General features: G+C 33.8%; 1 protein-coding gene across 1 annotated transcript in view; it reads right to left on the bottom strand.

Moving 5' to 3' along the window:
• Positions 1–19,505, bottom strand: part of Sema1a (semaphorin 1a) — a 1,121,749-nt gene that overhangs the window by 253,045 nt on the left and 849,199 nt on the right. Inside the window, exon 5 of the mRNA XM_069822411.1 lies at positions 11,618–11,705. Within this exon, the coding sequence (XP_069678512.1) occupies positions 11,618–11,705 (88 nt within the window). The remainder of the gene's footprint in view (positions 1–11,617; positions 11,706–19,505) is intronic.

The following is a 19,505-nucleotide window of genomic DNA, read 5'->3' as shown; positions in this document are numbered from 1 at the left end:
GTAACAAAAAGGCATAAATGAACGTGCATTGTATTTGATTTGATAAATTTAAATTCATTACAAACGATATATTACACTGTACAATAAAGGGAAAATAGCAATGGTTAGGGTAATAATATTGTTTATTCACATATTTAACACAAATAAACAAAAATATGAATAGATGCAGAAACTAATATTTTAAAATTTGATTTAAGAGAGTTGTTAATGAATTATTATGTTCGCCGTTATAATGTAAAGCATGATATAAGGCATTTCGCGCTCTGTAGAAAATAACGACATTTTATACAACAACAACAACAACAACAACAACAATAACAATACTTACTTACTTACAAATGACTTTTAAGGAACCCTCAGGTTCATTGCCGCCCTCACATAAGCCCGCCATTGGTCCCTAGTCTGTGCAACATTAATCCAGTCTCTATCATTATATTCCGCCACCCTCAAATCCATTTTAATATTAACCTCCCATCTACGTCTCGGCCTCCCCAACAGTCTTTTTCCCTCCGGTCTCCCAACTAACACTCTATATGCATTTCTGGATTCGCCCATACGTGCTAAATGCCCTGCCCATCTCAAACGTCTGGATTTAATGTATCTAATTATGTCAGGTGAAGTATACAATGCGTGAAGTTCTGCGTTGTGTAGCTTTCTCCATTCTCCTGTAACTTCATCTCTCATAGTCCCAAATATTTTTCTTAGAACCTTATTCTCAAACACCCTTAATCTCTGTTCCTCTCTCAAAGTGAGGGTCCAAGTTTCACAACCATACAGAACAACCTGTAATATAACTGTTTTATAAATTCTAACTTTCAGATTTTTCGACAGCAGACTGGATAATAAAAGTTTCTCAACCGAATAATAACAAGCATTTCCCATATTTATTCTGTGTTTAATTTCCTCCCGAGTATCATTTATGTTTGTTACTGTTTCTCCCAGATATTTGAACTTCTCCACCTTTTCAAAAGATAAATTTCCAATTTTTATATTTCCATTTCGTACAATATTCTCGTCACGAGACATAATCATATACTTTGTCTTTTCGGGATTTACTTCCAAACCTATCTCTTTACTTGCTTCCAGTAAAATTCCCGTGTTTTTCCCTAATCGTTTAATGTGATCCTTCCATCTATGTCTCGGCCTCCCCAAAGGTTTTTTTCCCTTCGGTCTCCCAACTAACACACTATACTTACTCCTTCTGGGGATGCTAGAAAGTTCTAATATAAAAAAAAACAATACTGTATATATCTTTGTTCTGGCAATAAAGTATTATTATTATTATTATTATTATTAAAAAAAATGCATTTCTGGATTCGCCCTTACGTGCTACATGCCCTGCCCATCTCAAACGTTTGGATTTAATATTCCTAATTATGTCAGGTGAAGAATACAATGCGTGCAGTTCTGTGTTGTGTAACTTTCTCCATTCTCCTGTAACTTCATCCCTCTTATCCCCAAATATTTTCCTAATCACCTTATTCTCAAACACCCTTAACCTCTGTTCCTCTCTCAAAGTGAGAGTCCAAGTTTCACAACCATACAGAACAACCGGTAATATAACTGTTTTATAAAGTCTAACTTTCAGATCAGTAGGAGTAGTAATAATAGTAGGAAATATTTATATCAGGTGAACCATTAGCATTAAAGCAAAGTAGGTGTGATGATTATAGTAGTAATGGCGGCGGTGCCATTAGTAACATCAATAATTTAAATCTATTGTTGCTATTTATTACCACTACTGCTTGAATTTGGTATTCCCAAGAAACTAGTTCGATTAATTAAAATGTGTCTCAGTGAAACGTACAGCAGAGTTCGTATAGGTCAGTTTCTGTCACATGCGTTTCCAATTCACTGTGGGCTAAAGCAAGGAGATGCACTATCACCTTTACTTTTTAACTTTGCTCTAGAGTATGCCATTAGGAAAGTCCAGGATAACAGAGAGGGTTTGGAATTGAAGGAGTTACATCAGCTTCTTGTCTATGCGGATGACGTGAATATGTTAGGAGAAAATACACAAACGATTAGGGAAAACACGGGAATTTTACTCGAAACAAGTAAGGAGATAGGTTTGGAAGTAAATCCCGAAAAAACAAAATATATTAGTATATCTCATGACGAGAATATTGTATGAAATGGAAATATAACAATTGGAAATTTATCTTTTGAAGAGGTGGAGGAGTTCAAATATCTGGGAGCAACAGTAACAAATATAAATGACACTCGGGAGGAAATTAAACACAGAATAAATATGGGAAATGCCTGTTACCCTATTATTCGGTTGAGAAAGTTTTATCATCCAGTCTGCTGTCAAAAAATCTGAAACTTAGAATTTATAAAACAGTTATATTACCGGTTCTTCTGTATGGTTGTGAAACTCGGACTCTCGCTTTGAGAGAGGAACATAGGTTAAGGGTGTTTGAGAATAAGGTGCTTAGGAAAATATTTGGGGCTAAGAGGGATGAAGTTACAGGAGAATGGAGAAAGTTACACAACACAGAACTGCACGCATTGTATTCTTCACCTGACATAATTAGGAACATTAAATGCAGACTTTTGAGATGGGCAGGGCATGTAGCACGTATGGGCGAATCCAGAAATGCATATAGAGTGTTACTTGGGAGGCCGGAGGGGAAAAAGACCTTTAGGGAGGCCGAGACGTAGATGGGAAGATAATATTAAAATGGATTTGTGGGAGGTGGGATATGATGATAGAGAATGGATTAATCTTGCTCAGGATAGGGACCAATGGCGGGCTTATGTGAGGGCGGCAATGAACCCCCGGGTTCCTTAAAAGTAAGTAAGTAAGTAAGTAAGTAAGTAAGTAAATAAGTAAGTAAGCAAGGAAGCAAGTAAGTAAGTAAGCTATCTGAAGTGTCTTCTTGAAATAAGTTAAAAACAGAACTGCGATTCGTTTGTCACACAGTTCTGCCGCAGTACACGCAATATTTAGGTACAATCGCTCACATTTCGGAGCAGGCGAGGCACGCAAGTCGCCGTTATAATACGGGCATTATCGAACTATGCATGCACGTACAAGTGCACAAAAGGGACCAATTTTTTCGTAGAGGCTGACACACGGGCCGAAACATGATAGCAAAAGGAGATATGCGCTATTTCTGACCTCAATACTGCGAGATGGCATATGTGGCGGTCCACTTTACATATCAAGTCTGTCCTTAACGACTGGAAACGCATCTGAGGCATCTAATAAAAGGGTACGGGGAAAGCAATACTTCTGCCGGCTACACCCGTTGCGCAAAGAAAGAGCAACCCCCACCCCCACCACCACCGTCAACCAATATTGGTTTAACATCGGTGCGAGAGGGAGGCCACTCCGATATTACTCCTGGTGCACGGGTCGCCCGCCTGGGCACCAAAAACTGCACCAAGCAAGCGCCTAAAACTATAGTCGGAGCAACGATGCTATCGTGTAAATACGGTGGAATACTGGAATAACACAATATATTTTAACGAAAACTATTATTATTATTATTATTATTATTATTATTATTATTTTTATTAATATTAGGTCCCCCTACTTTTTCTAGTGTTTATAAATGATCTTGCCCCCCTTATAAAAGATGTAGGTCATCTCATATTATTTGCAGATGACACAAGTATAGTAATTACAGCCAATAACTCCAACACATTCCAATCTTCAACAGAGGAAATTCTCTTCAAAATATGCGACTGGTTCTCAGTCAATAAATTAGTATTAAATTGTAACAAAACTAACATAATTCAATTTAAATCCTGTCCAAATTCAACGTCGCAAATTTCTAGCGCAATAATTAACAATAGATCCCTATTAGAAACAACAACAACCAAATTTCTTGGCTTAAAAATCGATAATGTGTTAAATTGGAAAAATCATATTAAAAAATTACCCCCAAACTAAATTCAGCTTGTTTTGCTATTAGATCTATGCAAAAGATAGTAAATATCAATACCTTAAAAACAATATACTTTGCATACTTCCACTCGGTAATGAGTTTTGGAATAATATTCTGGGGAAATTCCACAGATAGTAACAATATATTTCTATTACAAAAAAGAGTAATTAGAATAATAGTAGGTGCGAAAGCTAGGGAGTCGTGTAGGACTATTTTAAAAAAAGTACAAATAATGCCCATGGCTTGTCAGTATATCTTTTCATTAATAGTCTTCCTCGTATGTAATCGTGAAAACTTTGTAACTAATTCAACAGTTCATAGCATAAATACACGTCAAAAAATGACTTTCATACTCCATCGGCAAGTCTATCGTGCTATCAAAAAGGAGTGCGTTATATGGCAGTAAAAATTTTTAATACCCTCCCTATCGATATAAAAAATGAAACTCAAAACATAAAATTATTTAGGGCCAAATTAAAGAAGTACCTAATTTCTTACGCCTTCTATTCTGTAGGTGAATTCATGACATTCAATAACACTTCATGAAATTGGTACTAAAACTATGTGTTGTACTAGTAGACTATATTGTAAATCTCGTCTGTATATATTTAATCTAGACTGTGACTATAAATTAAGATTTTATAATAGTATTAAGTTTTTTGACTTGTTCCATATTGTAGCTGTAAGCATGTATGAATACCATGGAATGTTAATAAATACAATACAATACAATACAATACAATACAATACAATATCTTCTTCTTCTGCCTGACAAGTGTTGGGTCACAAGGCCTGTTACGGTCTCACATAAAATTTTCACGTCATCTCTTAGCAGGATGACCCATGGCCATGTGGTACATAATCATAAATTAAATTAATAGCCTATGTGTTGTATCTATGTTTGTATAGTTTGGCTGATGAATTGTATATGCTTTTAAATTGAATAGTAGTCTGTATAGCTCTACTGATAAATTGCATTTGCTGGAAATTGAATAATAGTCTGTATTACTTCAAAGCAAAATACCAGCTTGAAGACATTGAGGTGATTGGTCTTCTTATTGGAGCTCGTGGTGTGATTCCCAAGTTCTTTGAACGCTTCAGGAAGACTTTTGAACTACCACAGACACTTACTGCTGACATCATAACTTCAATTTTGAAACGCTCTTACCAAATTCTGAGTCATCATATTCACTCTGTTTAATTTTTTTTATTGACTTTCTATTCATATATGTTTATTTTAATTTTCTTTCTACAAAATTTATGTAAACATTTAATATTGCAAAATTCATGTTGGAGAGTATACTGAGTCCTTCTGGGCTACCTCCAATGGGAGGCAGTTATTACCTTACTATAAGTATCAATTGATGAATTATATATGCTGTAAATAGTATAGTAGTCTGTATAGCTCAACTGGTGAATTGTTTATGTTTATGTACAGATTTGTATAGTTAATGAAAGTATGCTTGTAAATTGAATTAATCTGCTTAATTTCTATTGTATATGTTACTGTACAGTAGTTTGGCCGATGAATTGTATATGCTTTAAATTGAATAGTAATCTGTATAGCTCTATTGATGAATTGTTTATGTTTGTAATTTGAAGTAATTTGCATGATATGTATTATCGATTTCTGTATAGCCTATTACAACTGATTGAATTGTTTATGCCTTAAATTGAATTAACTTAATTATTTTGTATTATATGTTATAGCTGAACTGATGAATAATCGTTTGCGTTTGTAAATTTAATAAATCTGACTGGCTATGTCTATATTTTTAGTAGAGCCATCGATATAGCTCAGTCGGCAGACTCGCTGGCCTGCTGATCCGGAGCTGCGCTCGGGCTTGAGTTTGATCCCCGATTTGGTCTCATTGAATGGTTTCTTTCGAGGTTTTCCCCAGCCGTGGGACTGAAGCCGGATGGTCTATGGCGAGTCCTCGGCCTCACTTCATTTCACCCCCTTTTGTCTGATTACCTGGTTGGGTTTTTACCGAGGTGTTACCAAACCATAAGGCAAATGCCGGGTAATCTTTTGGCGAATCTCACTACAGCTCATTACAGCTCGCCAAAATATTGTAAAAAAATTGTAGAAAATTAAAAAATTGTAAAACTGTAAAAATTGTAAAATATTGTAAAACTTGTAAAAATTGGTGAAAATTGTAATTGTAATATTGTAAAATGTTGACTTGTTCCACATCTTAAAGCTTCATTACTCATGTAAGATCTATGGAATATAATAAATGAAATGAAAAATATATATATATTTTGCTTCTCGAAACGCCATTAATGAAAACAATAACATAAATAAAAAATGACTCCTTTTCATTCCTGAGTTTAAAAGAACCATAATTTTAAACATTCCCTGAAACAGCTATGTTATTGTTTTGTTTGTTTCATGGCCTACTCCATATGAATACACACATTTATTTTGTATTACATTATCAAAACATTTGAAGAGTCCACTGCAAGAATAATGCATGTCATTTGGAATACATTTTGCAGGAGAAGCAATTGAAAGTTTGAAATGCTTAGCGCTCAAAGCTTAACTGTGATTTTCCGATCATTACTGGACAATGACTATCAGTGTTAATGCCATATAACTCTGTATGTACATTCTATATGTCTTAAGCTATGCATTGATAGTCTTGGTTCATTTTCGACAAGAAAGTGACATCCATAATATGAAAGAACCATAACATTTACAAGGGGGTGTTCATCATTTATGCTGAGTCAAACTTCTATTTGTGTGTAAAATTGAATGGAGACTTCAAATATATAAAATTTAATATAGAGTGTCATTTAAAAAAAGCGTTATTTTTTGCCATACCCTGTAAATGAATCAATACTTTCGTGGGACCACAGTCATAAGTTTTAGATATCTCCGACAATTTTTGTTTTTGGTATTTTTTCATAAAATAAATATATAATAGTACATTATGCAACGAGCCTATAATGATAGTAATTAAGAATCTAGTATGGATATTTATGAAACTCGCTTGCGCTCGTTTCATAATTTTCATACGAGCTTCTTAATTACCATTATAGGCGAGTTTCATACGACTTTTTATGCTCGACCATATTTCTAACTTGAAATTACCGGTATTCAGATGTATACATTTTATTTGTAACTGACAAGATCGGAAGTGACCTTGTTCTAGGTCGTGAATTGTGAGATGTGCGCAGACGCGAAAGTATTGATTTTTTCCGAGGAACAATAATGTCAATGACCTTGACGTAGTCCCGTTAAACTTGATAATATTATAATATTATAACCTTGAGTATTGAATTCGACATTGAAAAACGAGATGACAAATTGAATTTATTTGAATATTATTTACAATTAACGCTAATTATTATAGTAACAGAACATAACCTTCTGCGACAGAATTGGATTTCCAGCCTCCGTAACTTTTAGCTAATTCTCTTTCGATTGCATATCCGAGAATAATCGATACTTGCGGTTTTATAACGGTACAAAGCTGACTTGTCATTGGCTGAACACATGTAAGCTGAGTTATCATTGGCTGAAGACCTGTACTTTAATGAGTAGGTGTACTTTAATGACATGCATTAAAGGACTGCTACGAGATGTATAATTAGTACATTTCAGCATGGTCGAGCATAAAGAATTATTAGCAATATTCCATACTTAATTCACACACTGTATTTAGCCTGCTATAAGTTTCAGATCAGAGCGTGTTAATTGTATTTTTCACACACATTTTGAATATTTAAAGTTCAGGTTCCTCAAAACCTAGTGGCCGCCTTGCACAGAACTCCGCACCTAAGAACTGATGATCGTTGTCTGTCAATAATGATAATCAGATATTAGCACATTAATTAGAGAGTCGGAATTCGACCCCTGCCGCCGACTGTCACATGACGAGGCGGTGTAATTGCTGCCATAATCAAATCTTGGGTCATGTAATACCGGATTAATCATTGCGATCAATTATAGACAGCTCGCAACATGGACTGCATCAAAGGTAACAGACGCCGGCACCGCGGCAATTGATTCCATTGTTGTTGCGGAATGCTAGGCACAAAATCACACAAAGGGGATGCCTTGGAACCGCCCAGATACACGTCCAAACATTCATATTCTGGTTACTCCTACAGCGAGTCCATTCTCTCAATGGGGGGGGGGGAGCTCAAATTCACGTAGGTGGGTGCGTACATCGTAGGGGAAATAATTAGTCTACTATTTATGTATTAAGGTCGTAAAAAGTCGTTTTTGACCTGGGGGATAATGCATACTTACGCCAGAAATTTTCAACTTCTATATTTTTGCAGCAATCTTTCTCAAATTTTCATCATTGCCACACAGTTTACATCATACCAAATCTAAACTTCGTAAGTTAAGCAGGATTTCATTATATAAATCATTTCATTGTTTTTTGTATCGTCACAAAATTAGGCCTATATATCTGTGGCCGGGAGGAAAAAGGTCTCAAGTCAATTTTTTGTGAAAATGAGATTTTTATATATTCTGAAAGCGGAAACAATTCTCTACAATCTGGTAAAACGGCTAAAGTCAAATAAAACTCTTGACTGGATTTATAGAGCGTTACCAAATGTCCTAAGTACTTTTTGAATCGAGCACACACAGAATAAAGGACTTAAGAATATTTAATACTTTATTCCTTACAAACCATCACATGTTTACTCTCCATGCTTCCCTATTAAAAAGGTCTAACTTGTATTTTAGCCATTTTATCACATACTGATGCCCTTTCCTTTCAAAACTTTAAGCACCAGGGTAAACAGTTTTGTAATTGTTTAAGACCCATTTTGCATTCCTAATAATTTACATTTCTCATTTATTTTGACATGAAAAAGGTCTTATGTTTAATAGTCCCTTCTACTCAGTTTGGGTTCTAGTCTTAAAAGGGCTTAAGTGCGGCTATTTTTGGAAATAATCAAGAAAATTGTTAAATGAGCAACGTTATCTATTTCAGAAGAAATATAAACAAACAATATCCAGGAAAAACCTCTTAATTAAAAAAGTCTATAATTGACACCAATTTAAATCTTTCTACTGCTTTCCTGAAAAAGTATAAAATTTTTACTTAAGACCTTTTACCTCCCGGCCACAGATACATACAGAGTGTTAATAAAAAAGTATCCAATATTTTAGGAGGTGATAGTATGCGTCAAAACAAGAAAATAAAGTCTAATAAATATGGGTCCTACAACACATACTTTCTGAGATCTGAACAATTGTTCATAGGAGGTGCTTAATGTGACGTCCGTTCATGGCAATACATTCCTCTGCCCTTCGGCGTAAGGAATCACGCAATCTTTGAAATTTATCATAACCAAAAGTCGTTTTCGTGATATACTGGGATACTGTTTGGCTGTGAATGGTTCTCATTTGGAGCATCTGTGATAGTTTGATTAGTCATAGTGTTTTGTTTAGTTTTATGGCTTACTCAACATGATTTTACATACCTATTTGTCTAAAATTTGAAGTCCATGAAACAAGTTTAATAAGGATTTTAAAAGAGACAAGAAACGGGAGAATTGGTGAAGTTTCTACGCATTCATAAGTAAAATTTAATGGAGATTCGGAATATGTAAACTTTAATATAGGTGTCATTGAGAAAAATTAGCTTACTATCACACCCTGTATGTATGAATAATTTGTTTCGAACACTGGTATAATATTGTATGATTTTTCTTCAACAGTTTTTGTATAAAACTTTTTTTTCTAAAATTGAAATTTAAAAAGTTATTAACAATATTCCATACTTATTGTCCAGCATGTATATATTTACTGAAATTCGGTCAGGAGTTACTACAAATTTGAGTCATTAAGAATACTGCTATGAATTTTGTTATTGCGATTAATATATTTTATATTTATGAGCATATCGGTTAGAAAAGCCAACGTACTATGGTAGGAACGATCATGATTTTAAAATCAAATGTAGGAAACAGAAAACGGATGTCGGTAAATTCTCATTTTTAAATAGAACTATAAATGATTGGAATGACCTACCTGCAGCGGTCTTTGAGGGTTGTCCTTCCTTAAGGAGATTCAAGAATAACTTAAAGGGTTGTGTATAAAGTGTAAATTAAAATTAAGGTGACATTTAACATTCAGTTTTTTAAGATGACATGTATTTATTTAGCCTGACGAGTTACTCCCTTGGTTTGAATTGTAAATTATTTAAAAATAGCGTGTAAGAAGGTCTTAGACTAGAATTGTTTAGCTTAAATGTAGTTCTGTTTATAAGTATGCACAAGGGTGTAAGTATTTGTCTTATTTGAGTTGTTGTATCAATGAAGCGAGGTGAGTCAGTGAAGTTATGGTTATACAGTGCAGTGAATAGTTCCGATCAGTGATAATTTATAGTGTAAATGAAATGTGTTCTATAGTGTCAGTGAAATGTTATATAGAGTGTCAGTGAAATGTGTCCTAAAGTGTCAGTGAAATGCGTCATAGTGCCACTACAGTGAGTGAGATGAGAGTAAAGTGATAGACTATTATCAGTACCAATGTGAAACTTATGTAGGGCCTATACATATGTACAGACGTGGACAAATTATTAGCAAAATTGAAGATTTTTATTATATATTTTTACAAAATATGATTCTTCAATTTAGACTACAGTTGGCATTTTTGCGTATTTCCAAATTATTAGCAAAATTGAATATTTGTATTGTATATTTTTAGAAAATTCAATTCTTCAGTTTGGACTACATTTGATATTTTTGCGTATTTACAAATTATTAGCAAAACTGAAGGTTTTTATTGCATATTTTTGCAAAATTCGATTCTTCAATTTGGAATACAGTTGACATTTTGGATATTTCCAAATTATTAGCAAAAGTGAAGATTTTTATTTTATAGTTTTACAAAATTTGACTCTTCAATTTAGACTGTAGTTGACATTTTTGCTAATTTACAAATTATTAACAAAAATTGAAGATTTTTATTATATATTTTTACAATATTTAACTCTTTAATTTAAACTACAGTTGACATTTTTGCATATTTCTGTCTACTGTAATGATAGAAATATGCAAAATTGTCAACTGTAGTCTAAATTGAAAAATCAAATTTTGTAAACAGAATTATCATAAAAATCGTCAATTTTGTTAATAATTTGTCCACGTCTGTAGGTTGTATTGTAAAATTAGGTTCACTTATTAATTAGGTTATTTTATGTATTATTATTAATTGTAATTATTGTGTTAAATTGTATTGTGTATTCTCACTGTATTGTGTATATAATTGTATTGTATAATTGTATTTGTATTGTATAATTGTATTGTGTATTGTAATTTTATTGTGTATTGCTTATATTGTGTATACCACTGCCACCGGGTGCTTGCCCACTTGCAGTGTAAATAAATACATAACATAATATCCTGTAATTTTCAATGAGATACGACAAAATTTGTTACGGTAGGGGCATTTTATACAAGGCTGAAAATGTAAAAAAAAAAAAAATAAATAAGAAAAAAAAAGTACAACGAGAAAATATCATGGAAACGTAACACTATGTACTGATCTTAGAAGAGTCCTGCACTGTACATGGACAGCAGAGAAGAAACAGTAAAACAATCGAGATTTCTGTATTAAATTGTAATGTGTTGTTAACGTTGAAGTAAATGAATTACGTAAATTTTTGCTACGGTGTAATATGTCTTATGAACATTAAATAAAGGAATGTCATAATTATAAGTTAGTAATAAAAGGTTCAGGTACTCACCGACGAAGACTGCGGTGCTGTTATGCTGTGGATCGTACGGGCACAGTGCTTGTCCGGGTTTTTCCTTATCCATCACGTAACCATTGCTCTGAAATACAAGAAAATGTACGTAAGAATGACATTACTTGAAAAGAATTATTCCGTATATTTCTATTTTTTTTTGTATAGAACAGTAAAATAAAGAAGAAATTTGAGGCATTGACAAGCTACGGATTCATAGATTCGAACCTATTCTGTTTTATGTACCAACGAATGACATACAGTGGTGCCAACTTTTGGAAATTTATTTTATTATTTTATTTTAGTAGGTTATTTTACGACGCTTTATCAACATCTCAGGTTATTTAGCGTCTGAATGAGATGAAGGTGATAATGCCGGTGAAATGAGTCCGGGGTCCAGGACCGCAAGTTACCCAGCATTCGCTCATATTGGGTTGAGCGAAAACCCCGGAAAAAACCTCAACCAGATAACTTGCCCCGACCGGGAATCGAACCCGGGCCACCTAGTTTCGCGGCTAGACGCTCTAACCGTTACTCCACAGGTGTGTACACTTTTGGAAAACATTGGGTGGGCTCGAACACGAGTTATAAGTTAAAATAAATAAACTCATAAATAGTAATAATAATAATAATAATAATAATAATAATAATAATAATAATAAAAGGTAAAAGGTATCCCCGTAACATGCCATGAAGGCACTTGGGGGGCATGGAGGTACAGCCCCATGCTTTCCATGACCTCGGCACTAGAATGAGGTGGTGTGGTCGGCAACACGCTCTGACCGCCTTTTACCCCCGGGAAAGACCCGGTACTCAATTTTATAGGAGGCTGAGTGAACCTCGGGGCCGTTCTGAAAGTTTGGCAACGAGAAAAAATCCTGTCACCACCTGGGATCGAACCCCGGACCTTCCAGTCCGTAGCGAGCTGCTCTATAATAATAATAATAATAATAATAATAATAATAATAATAATAATAATAATAATAATAATAATAAATCCATGAGAAGGTTTAAAATAAAATTTGTAATTCCTAAGTTACTGGTGGTTGTCCGCTTGCCGGTGATGATAATACATCAATATTATTTTCTTTGCTTGCTTTGTACTTTATAAAGTATACTTGTATTAAAACAATTATATTTTGTGAGGAGGTAGAAGTTATCTCTGGCAGAGATGTTAACATGAATTTATGAGAGGGGATAACCTTCCAAAAGAGGGGAAATCCCTCTATCTCCCCGTTAATTCCCGCTATAATATATTCAGACTGTTGAAATCTGAAGATTTGTGACAAGAAAACAACAATCGCAATATATCGACGATCGTACAACTGGCCTTAGTGGCTGTTTACCATCTCTGTCATACTTTGTTACAATTACATTACAATCATTGAAATCCCTACCACGACTTTACGGACACACGGTACATACTATGGCAGTAATCACAAAATTGATTGAGATTCAATTCGATAGTTCTATTAGTAGGAGAAAAGGACATTGAAGAGATCCAATTTGGAGGCTTTGAGAGAGACGATTTGCGTGTTTAAAAACTGGATTGCTTTCCAGCAAGACAGAATGCAGTGACATGTAATTACACCGCACTTTGAAAAGATTTTTTTTTGTAATTGAAGATCGTCTCCGCTGGTTAGTAAGTACGATTAAATCTAAATTATAAATAGAAGATATCTAGTCTATGCGATTTCCATTTACTAAAGAATACTTCAACTCCACTTCTCCTAAGAGTATAACTAAATGGTTTCAAAACTTTATGTAGTGCCGTTCGCAATTAGCAATTATTTTTTTTCCGTTGCACTTCTCCCCTCGGTAGTTGAGCAGAAGTTCTCTTTGAAACTCCACCCACTCGATTCTTAACTTTATTTAACTTTATATACAGATCCTTTACATTTAAAACTATTTAGTTTTCGAGTAAAGGGGTTATATTCGAGATAACCGAGAACTAAAATTAAAGTTGGACATTCATAGCGAAATTTCTGCTATTCAGAGAGAAAGTGGGGGAAGAGGGAAGGGGGGGGGGAGAGGGTGAAGGAGGAAAAAGGCAAGCAGACTGGCAGATAGGCTAAGGGGAATTTCTGTATAAACCCCGAAACACTTTAACTTGGCCCCCACTGTTATCTTCACTATTATTTATTTGTTTATTAATTTATTTATTGATCTACTTTTTATTTATTGTTTATTTATTATTTAATTATTACTTATTTACTTAGTTACACATTTATTTAGCCCACTTCTTTGTTTATTTTATTTACTCTCATTAAATTTTAAAAAATAGTATTACGAATATTTCTAACATTAATTTACATTTTTTTGTTGAATTGAATTGATTAGGATGCCGATATTTTAAATCAAAGGTTTGTGTATATATTTTTTATGTTGTGTGTATGTACCACTCATATAAATTAGGGAAAGAAGACAGAGGACGGACACTGGAAAGTTTTCTTTTCTCAATCGTACTATCAAGGACTGGAATGCTCTACCTGCAGACTTACTAAAGCCTTTACCAACAACCAAAAATGTATTTAAAAATAGGCTTAAGGACTTTACTAATAGACGGTAATTATACACAGTATTTAAAGGGTGTAATTGATATATTTTTATTTGAAGTGTTCTATCAGTGAGGAAGTGTATTGTGTCAGTGAAGTGTGTAGTGTCAGTGAAGTCTATTGTGTAAGTGAAGTGTGTTGGTGTCAGTGAAGTGGCTGTGCAATGTATTTGAACAGTGAAATGTTTAGAAGTGTTAGTGAAATCAGGTAGAATCAGTGCAGTGAGTGAGTTGTCAGCGAAATAAGTGTAGTGCCGAAAGGTACACTTGTGCAGGTATGAACCTGTCACGCTCGTGGGTCTTAGTTCGAACTTAGGGTTAAGATACAAATTAGATTTACTTTAAATGTTATTTTAAGTGACCATGCTTCATTTAATTTAGGATGCTCCTTGTTATTATTATTATTATTATTATTATTTTTTTATTAGTTGTGTTTATTATTAATTGTCATTATTGAGTGTAATTAGTTACCACTGCCACCGGGTATACACCCATTTGCAGTGTGAATAAATACATACATATATAGCCTACATACATACATACATACATACATACATACATATTCATAAACCCGTAAGTCTAGATCACAGACAGCAGAAAACACTATACAAATATCATGTAAATAGATTCGTAGTTTCAGACAAAAATGCACTTAGATTTGAAAAATCTTAATTCACAGAAAACTGCATTTAAAAAAAGAAATGTACCTACGAATTACATTCGCCGCCATATCTAAAGATACACACCAACTACGTTCCTGTGAATTTGCCATAACTCTCTAAATGCTGCAGAATTCACACTGAGTTGAAGTGTAAACATTCACACTATTTAAGACAATTTGCTTCTATCCAACAATGCCACAATGACAAGCGAAAGAGCGAAAACAGCGTTTTCGACGCGTCTTTCAGTACAAGCCCAGTCAGCGAGCCGGTGCAGCTGGGAATGGTGCCACCAAAATATACGTCACGTCAGGAATCTGCCAATCATAGTCCCCACACAGTGGCAAAGATAAGTTACAGGGCGCGCCACCGATTTTGGCATGTGAAATAAGTAATGGGAAACTTAAGTGCGAGTGTCTAACTTTTGTAGCAATTTATAGGCGATAAAGCTGGCACTTGTGATTGGCAGATTGTTGATGTGACGCGTATTTAGGAGGAGGTACCGTTCTCAGCTGCAGTGGCAACAGAAACTCACTGACTGGACGCTGTACTCAAGGACACACTGCAGGAAAGTTAAGTGCGAGTATCTTACTTTTGCCGCAGTCTGGGCAGCAAGACTGACAACTGTGATTGGCAGATTGCTGAAGTGACGTGTATAGGAGGTGGTACCATTTTCAGTTACACATCAATAGATGCTCACAGACTGTGCATTGTACTCAAGGACACGCGCCAAAAACCCTGGCGTCAGCTATACTCTCACTTTGTGTTTCTGGGGTGTGTCCTTGTGTACAGTGCCCAGTCAGTGGCATCCATTACCAATTCAGCTGAGAGTGGCACCACCATCTAGACAGAAGTCACCTCAGCAATCTACCAATCACACCGTCAGTTTTCTCGCTTACAGGCTGCGGCGATGTTAATACTCGCTCTTAACGTTCCCATTAATTGAAAGGGTTAGAGCCATAGTGGGCCAAGCGCCAAATATTAAAAACTGAGAAAAAAAAGATTAAAATTAAGTGATTACCATAATTTAATCAAACATACAGCCAGTAATATAAAATACGCACTTTAAAACTATACTGTTTTCGCTGTAAGAAAAATCCTGTCCTGCTGTCATACCTGTGATTGGCTCCCAGTCGAAACACTCACATAGCGCAGGAAAATATAGCTCGTATTTGGAAACCATAATCTTGTATTATTTGAAAATAAAACATTGAATTCTAGTTGTTAAATATGATGTAACATTTAACTTTACTCATATGTAAAACGCTATGTAAAAGAAAAGCTACTTTTATATTTTGTTATGTACTATGAACGCGGATGAATACCAACAGTAATACCGAGGTAGTCTGTTCTTGTAACAAGCTGGCGTCACTTGAGCTCGTAGTTGTTCACGTAAGCACGTGGTACTGAAGTATACCTTCTGCATCCTTAACTGTCCATTGTGAAGATATAACTCTTAAAAATAATTTAATTACAGTAATTATAAAATAAATGTTTCCTAAGCAAACGAATGCATAGTAGTGAGGTTAGACCTACTTGACGAGTAACGGGAAATGTTTAACATGAAACAGAATGTACAACAGTAGGCGGGAACACGTACTGAGAATCTATGGCGCCAAACAGCGGCCAATGAAGCCTCACTTCAGTCACGTGCTATTGTTTATATTAGGATTTTTCTTACAGCGAAAAGATTATATATGATATGTCAATGTTCATTAAATTATGGTAGTCACTTAACTTTAATCCTTGCTTTGTCTGTTTTTAATAAATGGCGCTTGGCCCACTATGGCTCTGAACCCTTCAATTATTCCACTCGCCAAAAACGGTGGCTTTGGTATACCTCATTTCACCACGCTATTAGGGTATGATTACACCATCTCTTAATACTTTCTGTCATTATAAAAGTTCGTCAAGTAAAGGAGTATGCCAGTTGGACTTACACAGCCTATTCAAAATACTCACAGACGGCAGCAGTACTCTGAGTGTTATCTCATATTTGTTTTTAATTTGAGGCAAACTTTTACTCCACATTGTGTAAATTTTGCCTTTTCGCTGTTCAATATTTCGTCGTAATAGAGAAAGGTTTTAAAGTAACGGCTAGGCTGCCTTAACTGTTTTCATTACGGACTCTCTAGGGACAGTTGCTAACGCTCAAGCCTGGTGATAAGCGGTGATGGATACAAGGTAATATTATTAATACTCTGAAGAGCGAGTCCGCCAACAAAATGGGGTAATGACTGTGGACGGCTACAAGAGTGTTTCTAATATCATCCCGGATGTTACAAAAAACGTCAATGATACACACACTGTAGAGGGGCTGTTCAATTTGACGTCCGTAAAATACTGTAATCAATAACTACCTCCTACAAACACGGCCTTTAATTAAAAGCTATCAACTCCTATTTAAATGAAAACTGAAGCTTCATCCATATGACCGCTCAAGTCTGCCTTTCAAAGCCTTTTTGAGGCAACAAAACCCAACACACACCCACACCGATAATTACAGTGATAATATTTATTTAAATTATTAATGACCGCACCAACAGAATTCAGTTAATAATAGGTTATCATATTATGTCTGACGCATACATTCGTAGCGATTTTTATTATCCAAAATTATTTCTTTTACGTAACAGTATATTGCAATACAAGTGTGTCAAACGCGATATTACAGAATCAAGAAATACTTTGAAAAATCAAAACGAAGTCCTGTATGTTGTATTTTCGAAATTTTGTTAATATCCTTAACATATGTGTAATATTAAAAAAAAAAGGAAGTCGAGTTTGTTCTATTTTAGAAACTGTGTTAATATACTTTACACATGTGAAATATTAAAAAAAAAAAAAGAAGAAGAGGAAAAGAAATCCTTAACACCTGTGAAATATAAAAAAGGAAGTGCAGTTTGTTCTATTTTCGAAATTATGTTAATAAGAAAGTTGAGTTTCTTCTATTTTAGAAATTATGTTAATATCCTTAACACATGTGAAATATTTAAAAAAAGTCGAGTTTCTTCTATTTTAGAAATTATGTTAATATCCTTAACATGTAAAGTCGACTTTGTTCTATTTTAGAAATTATGTTAATATCCTTAAGACACGTGAAATATTAAAAAAAAGAAGTCGAGTTTGTTCTATTTTAGAAATTATGTTAATATCCTTAATATATGTGAAATAAAAAAAAAGGAAGTCGAGATTGTTCTATTTTAGAAAATTATGTTAATATCCTTAACACAGGTGAAATATTAAAAACAAAAAAGGAAGTCGAGTTTGTTCTATTTTAGAAATTATATTAATATCCTTAACACAGGTGAAATATAAAAAAAGGGAAGTATAGTTTGTTCTACTTTCAAAATTATGTTAATATCCTTAACACATATGACATATAAAAATAAAAGAAATTCGAGTTTCTTCTATTTTAGAAATTATGTTAATATCCTTAACACAGGTGAAATATAAAAAAGGAAGTGCAGCTTGTTCTATTTTCGAAACTATGTTAATATCCTTAACACAGGTGAAATATAAAAAAAGGAAGTCGAGTTTGTTCTATTTTCGAAATTATGTTAATATCCTAAACACATGTGAAATATATAAAAAAAAAGAAATTCGAGTTTGTTCTATTTTCGAAATTATGTTAATATCCTTAACACATAAAAAAAAAAGAAATTCGAGTTTCTTCTATTTTAGAAATTATGTTAATATCCTTAACACATGTGAAATATTAAAAAAAAGTCGAGTTTGTTCTATTTTAGAAATTATGTTAATATCCTTAATACATTTGAAATATTAAAAAAGGAAGAGTTTGTTCTATTTTAGAAATTATGTTAATATCCTTAACACATGTGAAATATTAAAGAAAAGGAAGTCGAGTTTGTTCTATTTTGGAAATTATGTTAATATCCTTAAGACACGTGAAATATTAAAAAAAAGAAGTCGAGTTTGTTCTATTTATTATGTTCATATCCTTAATACATGAGAAATATTAAAAAAAGGAAGTCGAGATTGTTCTGTTTTATAAATTATTTTAATATCCTAAACGCATGTGAAATATTGAAAAAAAAGAAACAAAAAGTAGCAAATTGTACTTAATTAATGATATCGCTTACATTCACTCTGAATTCTGTGACTCTTATTATTGATAATATTATCCAAGTTAGAAAACTGATTCTAGTACATATTCTAGATGTAGGATTTAATAATTGATTACAAATGAAATCGTAAAAATAAATTAAGAGAAATGGAAATTAGGTGGGAATTGCTTTCTCACTGCATTTTCCATAAGCGCCATTTTGAATATTTGATTAGTAGAAGCTATGTTAAAATTTATTTTTAATATCTGAATATTGTTTCTTAAAGCAAATGTCTTCGGACAATTGACTAAACAACAACAAAGTAGAGGTAATGAATATTTGTGCGAGATCGTGCGTATTTGCTTGTTTTCCGCACAGAACCAATACGCGGTAAGTGTGAAATACCACATTCAGTATTCCCAACGTAACACACATAACAATTTCCCTCTTCTTACCGCTTAAGCGCGACATTCATTTTACTGCTTTAGGCTTTTAACATATTATTTTTAGAGACGTTTAACATAGTAATAATTATAAATTGGAAACTTACCACTGCAATTTCACCTAAATTGCAATGTTAATTATTGTTTTTAAATATCTGCAAAAAT

This window comes from Periplaneta americana, chromosome 3 (assembly GCF_040183065.1).
Source record: "Periplaneta americana isolate PAMFEO1 chromosome 3, P.americana_PAMFEO1_priV1, whole genome shotgun sequence".
Lineage (NCBI taxonomy): Eukaryota > Metazoa > Arthropoda > Insecta > Blattodea > Blattidae > Periplaneta > Periplaneta americana.
This window is presented reverse-complemented; position numbering and strand designations above follow the sequence as displayed.